This window comes from Dermacentor variabilis, chromosome 1 (assembly GCF_050947875.1).
Source record: "Dermacentor variabilis isolate Ectoservices chromosome 1, ASM5094787v1, whole genome shotgun sequence".
NCBI lineage: Eukaryota > Metazoa > Arthropoda > Arachnida > Ixodida > Ixodidae > Dermacentor > Dermacentor variabilis.
In genome coordinates, this window is record NC_134568.1 from 243,567,432 (window position 1) to 243,578,630 (window position 11,199).

The 11,199-nt window shown below is 47.2% G+C and overlaps 1 protein-coding gene across 1 annotated transcript; it reads right to left on the minus strand.

Annotated features, from left to right (window-relative positions):
- Nucleotides 1-3,892: 3,892 nt before the first annotated feature.
- Nucleotides 3,893-10,865, minus strand: LOC142560439 (uncharacterized). The gene has a single exon (XM_075672560.1). It carries the CDS (start codon nucleotides 10,741-10,743, stop codon nucleotides 10,111-10,113), a length of 633 nt encoding a protein of 210 aa, XP_075528675.1. The 5' UTR covers nucleotides 10,744-10,865; the 3' UTR covers nucleotides 3,893-10,110.
- Nucleotides 10,866-11,199: the final 334 nt, after the last annotated feature.

An 11,199-nucleotide genomic window follows, 5' to 3' on the forward strand; every position in this document is an offset into this window, starting at 1 on the left:
GTCATTTATTTCTTTTATTTAATATAAAGTAGCCGAAGTACTCTCTAATTAATCGAGGTACTCTCTAAATGGAGTAGCCGAAGTACTCTCTAATTCAATCAGTTCGGTTACACATCGGTTGCTCTGAAGAAGCAACCGATCTTTAACTGGACTGACCAGAACAGAATAAAAAGAACTCTGTACGGGGAGAAGCCCGCAGTTGCTGTAGCAGCCCCGCAGAACTATGGGCGCGTAAGGAAATAGAAGAGCACTTTACCATCACGATACAGATGCAAAAAGATACCAAGAGAGGCGAAAGGTAAAAACATCATGGCGCGGCTCCTTTCAGTTTTGGCGAATGGTCGCAGTTTTTGCGTTTGCACTTCCTTACCTCAGCTTCTTGCGGCCAGCTTGACGATTTCAGCGGGCGTCCTCTAACCTGGAAGTACACGCAGTCCCACGTTGAGGCTCGCCCATTCCTGCAGAGCTCGTGCTTTGGGTCTTCAGAAGACGTCGGCCCATGTGACTTGAGATAGTTCTGACAAACGGCATCACGAAACTTCCGCTATTGATTCTTTCACTCGCTGGTGCTGCTACATATACCGAAATTTCAGCCCTAGCTGTCTATGCGTGCAGCTCCTTACAGGTAAACACGAACTGTATACGCATCATTCTTTAAACTATCGTCAAGTACAACGACAAACTTCCCTCGGGCTTCACCGTTGCATCTAAACCATCGATACCCCCTCGGTGCCTTGTCAGCCCCACAGTCCATCTCAGCGTACCAGGAATCGGGAAAAAGTCTGAGCTGTCGTCGCCTGTGCTGAAACAACTGTCTCTGCTTCTTCTGCACGAGAGGTACGCGGACAGTGCACATATTTATATTGATGGTTCCACAAACATCGATTTCGTCCGGTGCTGTGGTCGACCCAGCAAGAGGCATTACCATCAGCTTTAGGACTGAACACCCAACGACATCTACATCTGCGGAACTAGCTGCTCTTCGCGCTGCACTTTGTTTCGTCAGTCGGGAACCACCTCGACAATGGTCAATTATCAGTTACTCAAAGGCAGCCCTACAATCTGTGCTATCAGCTCTGCGTCGCGGGCCATTCGAACAGCTCGGGCTCGATATTAGATACCTACTCCATACATCACATGAGAAAGGACATCACGTGACGTTTCAGTGGCTGCCAAGTCACTGCGGCGTCATAGGAAATGAAGACGCCGGTAAAGCCGCTCGGACAGCTCTTGAAGACACACAGGAAGAGGCCATACCACTTTCACGGTCCGACGCAGCCAGCAGACTTCAAGTGCTTGCACGGGAGATCACGCTCTCTCTATGGTGCACACCAAGCAGCCAGACCAACCGGAGCAATCGTCAACACGACCTGCCCTCCTTGATGCATCTCTGTATGCCGACTGGACTCCGCCGAAGTGAGGCCACCCTGCTTTATCGCTTATGGCTAGGGGTGGCCTTCACGAAATCTTACTTGTTTCGCATTGAAGTGGCCGACAACGCTCTCTGCAATGCCTGTCTTTGCGAGGAGACGCTGGAACACATTCTGTGCGACTGTCATGAATATAATGTTCAGAGACAGTCCATGGCGTCCGTTCTAGCGCACCTTGACAATATGCCATTGTCAGTTGCAACCATTTTCACATATCGCCGACAGAATACATCGCAGCTGAAGGCGACGAAGGGACTACTTCGGTTTATGAAGGAGACGGGCTTGGACAAGCGGCCGTGACAGTGACGTCAAGTACCGCGCAAGAGTGACATACTGTAACCAGCGATGTGCGTGCCGTGTTATGTGCTCTCTGTCTCTTTTCCCCATCTTTCATCCCCCCATCCAGCTCCCATGTGTAGGGTCGCAAACCGGTTAGGCTAAACTGGTTAACCTCCCTGCCTTCCTTCTCCACATTTCCTTCCTTCCTCCGTATACGCTACGCAGTACAAACGCACAGCAACCAGCATGAATGGCTTCTCCTTAGAAGCACACTTGTGCCTCACTAATATGAATGCTTCGGTTCAGTAAAGCGAGTCGTCCAAAATAATGAGTCTTAATTAAAACAAACAAAATTATTTCATAATATAGAGTTTTAATGAAAGTCTGATTTTGCACTTAGAGGTTTTTTCCTTTGCTCGTTCTTTTCGAGGGAATTAACAGTCATATAAATGCTACCCGCCACAGGCGTCCTATACCTGCAGCTTCATAGAAGGAATGTATTGCGGAGCAAGTGAATTCTAGCCAAATTTCTTGTAGTGTTGTCAAGCATTACCTATGTGCACTTTTCAATGCAGGAAAATTTGCTTGGCGAGCTTTTGATCTTCTTTTGATTATTACTTATTTTGATACATCAGAAGTCAGTTTACTATAAAAACGTGTGGGCTGCCCTTAGGGCATAACGAAAAGCGCATTGTGTGAATATATTCACGCTGCAAAACATAAGAACCTGTGAGGTTTTAACCCTCTCGTTCAAGAAGTTTCTGCATTAAAATGTAGGGTGCGTAATGCCTGCTCGTGTATAGTCAGTTATGTTCAAACCGACGTTGTCCATATTAATGAGACTAAAATGCGTGGGCATGGATGGGCTTGGCTCACTTCCGCCCTGTCCGCTGTTCGGACACAGAGTTGTCGTATTAGTGATTCACTGCTAAAGGTATCCCCACGAAATTTTGTGTAATTCGAGCGCCGTGATACCGACACTACAACGAGGGTCGTGACAGCCAAGAGCAACTATATGCGCCGGGAACGACAGGCGCGGCAAAACTCAGTTTCCCGATACTGAAGATCGCAAGCCGGCTTACATTTCCCACAAATTGTGTTTGAGCGTCGCCATAGAATTGTTGGATGGTTGGAAAAATCTTTGATATGATAATATTTGATATCATGAAATTTCGTCAGGCCACGAGCTTGATGGCCTGTTACACGTCCTTCGCTCTGTGTGTTCTTGCGAAATTCAATCCACAGTCAGATGCTTCTGCAGCCACACCTGTATCCAATTAGGCGATGAGATCCAAACTACTGTAGAATGAACTTCATGAGCACCATTAGCAGAGAAGAAGTGCATGTTTTTTGCAGCATAATAATGGTGGTTTCTGAACGAGCAATTTGAAAGGGTAAGATGTTGTTTGAAAAAGAAAAGAAAGAAAGAAAGAAAGAAAGAAAGAAAGAAAGAAAGAAAGAAAGAAAGAAAGAAAGAAAGAAAGAAAGAAGGAAAGAAAGAAAGAAAGAAAGAAAGAAAGAAAGAAAGAAAGACGGTGCCGTTCGCTCGTTGTTGTCCGGGTATTTATGAGTTCACCAACTCTTGGTAATACGCCTGTTGTTGTCAAACATATGACCGAGCGTTTATATATATTTGCGCCATTATTATAGGTGGCACAAAACATCTTAATGCTTTCTTCGGTATTTCATATTGTCCTGTGAAATACATTTTGCAATCTGGTTCACTTTCGAATTGGTACCCTGTAGTCATGCGCGCTAATTTCTGTAATTATCGTGTATCTGTGCGTTAACCTTCTCGTACCAAGTACACTTTATAATTCAATCAAGTTGCTCGCCCTCACAAGTTTCAATGACAAAGCAACAACCACAAAAAGGACGACGACAACACAAGGGTTTTCTCACATAGGACAGTTTATTCCAGAACTTCAAGCCAACTACATGAGCTGTGATGTAAAAACCTAGAATCCTTTCACCATCCTCAGCATCGCAGTAGTTATTACTGACATTATTGTCGCCGTTATTATGTCTTCTACGTGACATACCAAAAATATACCTGCAGTGGTTACGTATCCCAGAAAAACCATCGAAAACCTTGCAAGAATAAAATGGGAGCAGGGCTTGACCAATGCATTTTTGTCAACATTTTTCTTTTGTATCACACAAGAGGGACATCGAATATGTGATAGGAAACAAAACAGTGTATTCTGTATTCAATGACACGGATTGAACCATTCGTTTTAAGTGACAACCAAAACAATGAAAGTGCATATGGACACCTCAGAGGGCAAACACTATTCAATCATGAACTTAGAAACATCCGAGCAAGTGTAGGGCATATATTACACAACAAACAACATGAATACCCAACAGAAATCAACAATCAGGACCGGGGCTAAAATTGTGAAGTCCTTGAACTTCTCTGGAAACGTTAAAACAACGCTTCCTGGTTTTTTTTTTCTTCTGATTCACAGGCTCACAGCAGAACGAGTATCAGCTGCTGACTGTAGTTAGTTGGTGCATGGCTGTGGTTCTCCTCCCAATATTAGACACACTATAGTGTAATCAGCTCACCACAAAAAAGTTTGAGGACTATTTACAACAAACACTGTGATGATCAAGATATATGTATATGTAAAAAAAAAGAAGGTGGGACAAAACACCACTCAAAACGTAACATGTAGGCAACGGGCAGTATCCAAGCACCCGCGGTTCGGTCAGACGTTTTGACATTATACTCAACGTCAAAGCTGCATTCTAGACGCAGTTTTATGAAACAAACAAAGAAATCCCGAACTATAGTCAAGATCAATGCAAAGTGACGGTACGCAACGTTTTCCGCCTCCCGTCCTCAAGAGACTGAGGCCACGTAAGCTGTCTTCAAGAAAATTAAAGGAAAGTGTTGAGGTCGACATCATTCTACACCTTATACTATATGCTTCTGTATATACATATACGTATGTATACATATATACGCGACACATGTACATACATGTTGTGATGCATATACATGCACATAGGAACTTCAAGATACTATTTCTTTACTTGGGTTTGAGGTAGTAGAAACTTGCTTGGCGTTCAGGGCTGATAAACCCACAGAACGGGCGGAGGTTTCAGGCGCAGGCCCGACGGTTATCTATGCTGAAACCAAATCTATGCGGCTTCAAGGTGGCTCTCTTTGTGAGTGCTAACTGCATCGTGCACCGGTTGATCCGCAGGCCAAAAAATAAAGGACACTTGCAACCTAATGTGAAGACACTGTACCTGTTGCAACTACTTCGACAATGTGCTACTGCAAAGAAAAAATGAAGAGATACGATGGGAGACGGGGATGGCATCGATAGAAACCGGATGCGAACCCTGACTTAACGCTGCGTTCAGTCGGGCTTAATACGTATATAAGTTGGTTCAAACCTGTTGCTTCCGTATTTACGCGTCTGCGAATTGTGTCGGCCGTATGTACACCATGGCGTGCATCCTTGGTCTCCTTCACAGGCTTACTTGGTTAAAAAAACTACAATGTCTGTCTTGAAAACGTCGCCTACAAGAATTACGTAAAGTGGCTGTTGAATGGCGGTGTGTGGATGAAGTAGGTGTGAATGAGGGTGTCTGTGTGTGACGGCGTCGCGCGCATCTCTTGACCCGTGTTCCTGAGGTATTGGTCGACCGTGAGACGCGCGCCGAGCCGTCCGCGAGTTTCAAAACCTCTCTCGGTTTTCGCCGGCTCGCGTGCCTGAACCCGTACGTCGCACGCGCGAAAAAGGCGCGCACCGAGGCCGCTTTCGTGTTTTCTTAGCTGTGTACGGGTGTATCAAGGAAATATAAAATGGCAAGCTACTTGGCAGCTAAGCAATCAATGCAAACTTCCCTGAACTGCCCTTGCTACAAGAGGCGCGTGTCACTGGCCCCCCGGTACGGCAACAGGCATTCCGATCTCGACGACTGCACGTCACTCTGAAGTGCTGTTTCGAGCGTTTACTCCGCGCCACGCAAATTGTGCACAGAATTGACATTTGTTCGCGAAACAAGAGGTATGCCTTTTCATGATTTTCATGTAAATTTCGCGTGCCATGGGGAAACCTCATGCCTGCTTGCCTGGCTGCGGAAAATATTCTATTCGGCTAACTGAAACACCAAAGAGGTAGACGTTGTATTTGGACTGTATACTTATTCCTTGAACCACCACACCTTTAAGTGAGACTGTCATTCATGAACAACAACATGCATTACAAGCACATACTCCACGCTGTACGTATCACGACGATGCTGCGCCTGTTGGATACACACACTCCGGCCCAGCGTAATATAATGGTAAGGCTGAACGACTTCCCTTGTGTAGAACACTAGTGACCCAAGTTAGTAACTCAGCAGATAGACTCACGAGCGATTTTTAAAAGCAAGGCCGCCAATTCGTCATCAGACGAACAATGCTCAATCCTCCTCCGCGCCTACGTTTTACTTCTTCGATTCATTGCTTCTGTATTATAGCAAAAAAAAAATAAAGCATTGATCCACAAGAGTCAAGTCATTTCGACAGAACGGGTACCACTATACGCTCAATAAAAGCTAATTTTTCTATGAGCGGATAACCCACATCTCGCACCTCGTGCATACTGAGAGGACTGTCCCATGACACTTTTGCTCGCGTACTGCAATGCCTGTATTACCAAGAAGCAGCCTTACATCAGTGCAAACTTACCTATCACACGACCATCAATAAAAAGAAGAAAAATACAATAATGTTACATTCAGAAAGTTTCAAGTGAAAGTGACACCGTTTTTTATTTGGTACTAATCTTTAACACAACTTTTTATTATGGCTGCACCCCAGCTGTTACTGCACGCATGTGCGCTGCAGGACAGTGAAATTGTAAGAGGAAATTTTTGTTACGCCGGTAAAAGCGTTTCTACATTGACACCATGTCGTCGCAGTCACCTTGGTATTTGCCGTTCCACACATATCTGTTTTCATCCAGCGGCTGTGCTACTAGCAATGCCCGCTATTCAAAACTGTGACAACGTGGGGGGAAATAAACATAGGTTAACTAACGTGGAACAGTTTAAATGCTGACACGCCGTCGCCATCTCGTCGTTCTTAGCCATCTTTGTCAACAAGAAAGCCATTATCTGACCTGTTTTCTTTTCCCTTTCTTTTTTTCTTTTTTTGCTGGCGCTCCTCTACAAGGGCTCGTTGGACTGCTTATTCTATCTGTGCTTCTCACTTTAGCCTGATTCGCCTGTATCGAATAATTTATTTAAACATCTGTGCAGTTTGCACGAAAAAAAGAAGGCATTACACATTCATTTAGAAAGTCATAATTTCAACGCAAAAATAGTGAGAAGACACATCTTTCATATCTTGCTAGCGCTATATATGTTGATTGCATAGTGCCTATGTGACTATTCACGTGGCGGTATGCATTGGGGTTAGACAGCAGGAAAAATGGTTCCGTTTCCAGGATGCTCTTCGGTGTCTGAAAGCAAACGAATTCCTCCAGAACACACGCAGACGGAAGCTTTGATTGTTATCGGCATGGCCGCCTAACAGAAAAGAAGAAAAAAAAACAGAAATATGACAAATGCCGTGTTCAGTCGCTTTGAAAAGCAAGCGAAATTTGTCGGCAGTGCAATTGCATACATAGCATCTAGCACAATGCCCAACTAAGGTGCGCATTTTAGTAACAAGAAACAGGTGGGAAAACAAATTAGTATTGTTAGTACCAGTGTCACCCGTTTCCTGCTCAAATGCGTTCAGTCCGAAAGGGGCAATTTTCCTTCAAGAATACAATGATACATTCATAACTGAACTTACGCCACCAAGTTCATAGGTAAGAATGTGGAACAGAAGCTCGCATATTCGAAGGCTTCTTTTGCATCACTCTTTCCACACATTTCGACCCGTTTCGTAGTAAAATAAAGAAGCCCATTCCGCTTACCAGGCGGTCACGTTCCCTATAGCGTTCACACAGACTACCTCATTCAGAAATCACCCAGACATCTTCGGCAAGACTATGTTATGTACAGGTCTCTTGACATGTGTGTTTCGGTTTGGAAGAACAAAACGTTGGCAAGCGCCGGCGAAGACTTGGGGAAGGGGTTTCGACGACCACCTAGGAACTTTCAAGTGTATCTGTTGGTGTATGTGTATGTATAACAGCACAATACCTCGCAACTGTTTCTTCGATGGACAGGGAACAAAACGCCAACGTCGCGAGCTGCAGTCCGAGCAAGCTGTACAGATTTAGGGAACTCCCCTCCGCAACTGAAGAAAGCGAATGGACACTCTTGAAACACGGCAACTGAAATCGCCGGTGAGTGTCGGCCATTGCAATGCGCTGCTTCGCGTGGCGAGCAGTTCACCAGACAGACGGCGCGAACGTCGTGTCACGTGATCGCACGCTGAAACTGTTGCTCGGGCTTACCGCGAGAGTGGACGCGGGAGGGGACACGCTTCACTGTGACGTCATTGTGGTGCAAGGTTTTCAACGCGCTTTTGCATTACCTCTACAAGGACTGGGGATCCACGAGTGTGTATTTTTTTTTTTTAGCTTGTCCCAGGATGCAACGCGGCACGTATAAACAGGTCCATCCTTTCGGTAACAACAGGAGAATCACACCTCTGCTCGCTTCAAACATAATCACAATATGTGGACATACAAAAACGCAGTATGCATTTTTTTTGAGTTAGGAACTGTCATCAGCACAATTAATGTGCTTGTATATATATTTATATATACTATATATTTTGCTTTTGCTTGTTTGTCTGCCGACCTCAAGGGAAGTTCTCGGGCTTACCAGCTCTGCTCCTTTCGCCAGAGTCAAGTGCCTCTAATGCCAGACTACAGACAGTGTTGCCCGCAGTTGACCAGGGAGCAAGTCAATAGTTGAGCGAAGTCAATAAAAAAATGGAGCGCCACCTCTACACACGAATCATTTGCTTGCTCAAATTTTATCTAAAAAATAAGTGAAAAATATTTAATTCCAGCGTTTTCAGAGTCACTACCTGTTTTTCAAACGTTTTATTTACAAATTTCGTTTAGGACCTGCAGAAAAAGAAGTCAGATGTCCGACTCGAACCCTCATGTATCCGAGCTCCACAGCAGTAATTCGCAATTTAAGCATAATTATTTTCTGCTTGAAATACAATCACGCTCGACTTGTTATCACAACCGACGTGAGAAAGGGAGCGGAGCTTGTAAGCGACGCGGAGAACTGTACCTCTTGACCAGTGATTTTGCTTTCGCCTTTCGAAATGCTGCTCACACGTAACAGTGCATTTCGCAATAGATAGGAACCATGTACGAGCGTCCAGCCACTTCCGACCCGTTCGCAGTGTGCGCGCCGGACCGTCAATGAGTGGAACTGCTAACGACTCAGACCCGCAAACAGGGCAGGCCGAGCTGCTTCTAGCAACTACTTGTCGCGAAAAAGTTATTGCAAAAGTTTCGAACCAACGCTTGATTCAACATATCACCGTGGCTTTGTACACACCTAAAAACGCGGGGGGCCCTCGCGGGGCAAAACACGCCAGCAATAAATGAACAAAGACGAAAAGTTGCCGTCAGAAGTGGTAAAAGTTAGCAAGAAAAGAAACAGGACATCTCGCGATTCCACATGCCGGCTTTCGTTCTAACAAATTAGATGTCGCTGCTCAACACACACAGCAAGGGCAGGCTCACGGACATGCACGCACGAACACACGATACTTGGAGGTAGTCGGCAAGTGTTGCTCCGCGATCAACGTACACTGGCATGCGCACGAACGAGAACGCGCGGGAAGGCAGCCTCTCGTTTGTTGCCGTGGGTCGCGCCAGAGGGCGCGCGCAGGCGCTGGAAAAGCCTGCATCAAAGGTAATGCACAAAACGTTCCCTGCGAGACGCCACCACCATCACACGCGTATGCACACCGAAATACACAATCACTCGCACGTGTGCCGCACTTGGTTATTTTTTTTTTTTCTTTCACAGGCTAATTTAGACAGCGATATCTCTCGATGCAGTGCACTGGGGAACAAAGTGACTCTCTGTTTTCCTTTCGCAAAAATCGCCACAAACAAAGCAAGAACACTTGGAAAGAGATTTTTCACAACAGAAAGGCAAGGAAGAAAACGACGTTACCCGTTTAGAGCCAGGAAGTCGTCTTTCCACTGGATACGCGTTTTGTACAACTGCGGGGTACACGCTCGTTCTACGTTCTCTTCCTTGAACACAAGAAGGGAGCCATCGTTCATAGACAACACACCTAGAGCGCCCATTACTTTGTAGCAGAGGGAAACAGACGAAGGGACTCGGCGCGCCGCCACTAGCTCTACGTGTTGGCGCCACTTGCAGCGACGCCAGCAGACCCGTGCGCGTCGCACGGCGTCGTCGTCCGGCGGGCCGGCGGCGGTCGGGTGGCGCGTTGCTAGTTGTTGCCGGCCTCGGACGCCTTGTTGGGGCTCTTGCCGCAGTGGCGCTCGCTGTCGCAGTGGAACTTGAACTCGCGCGCTGTGTGAAGCCGGTCGCGGCAGCGACGGCACTCCCACGCGCGCTGTACCAGTCTGAGGAAAGGCTTGAAGTCGGCGCCCACGTTGGGCGGCTTGCCGGCCGCGAAGCACGCGGCGCGCTGGTGCGCCACCACCAGCGGTTCGGCAGGGAACACGAGCTGGCACTTCTTGCAAACGAATCCCACGTCCACGTCCACCTCGGAGGCGAGCAGCAGGTCCGGCTCGGACACGAGCCGCCGCAGCTCGTCGCGGGACCCCGGTCCGGGCTCCGGGGACACTCGCGCCACGGCGGCCGCCGGCAGGGCCGCCTTGGCGCTCACGTCAGGCACGCACGACGCCGGCAGCGCCAGCAGCGACAGCGGCGTGCCCCCGTACATGCCGCCTGCCGCGTCGTAGAAGGGCGCAGCCGCGCTGTTGGCCGCCGCTGCAAGGAACAGCACGGTGTCACAACACGGAGGAACCGCGAATTGCGCTCGGCTACGAGTGCCGTGCTTTTTAGTCGCCCGCTCGTGAGACCAACGAACTTTGCGCTGAGCTGTCAAGCAACACATTAATGAGGTGGACGCTTATTTTCGAGTGGTGGAAAGATAGTTACGTGTTTCCTGCTTGCAGTTATTTAAATAGGCGACATCAACTATGAGGTTGGTTTAGAACACAACGATTATACTGGTCTACCATAAAAAAAGAATAAGAAAGAAAGAACAAGATCGTGGCTTGAAAGGCACTGGAGGCGAGCGACTGTCCACGAAGACAACACGTTACGGGAATCTAAAGCAAGACAAATGCTATAGGAGAGCTGCGATGCATAGGCAAGCACGTCAGGCATAGTTGCCCGGCGAGCAAAGCAATGTGTAACGGCAGCATGTACTAGCGACTCTCCACCCTGGTGATGGCCAGCGTCGGTGACACCAGGTAAGCTCTTCCCTCAGCAGTCAAGGACCGCTGGCGTGAGATCGCACGCAACCTAAAAGGGAGAAACCGATCGCGTTCAGATGTCTGGCCACAAC

Bases quoted from the DNA above. Each gene is read 5' to 3' on its own strand.
- LOC142560439 (XM_075672560.1), bottom strand. From the start codon at position 10,743: ATGTGTTGCTTGACAGCTCAGCGCAAAGTTCGTTGGTCTCACGAGCGG.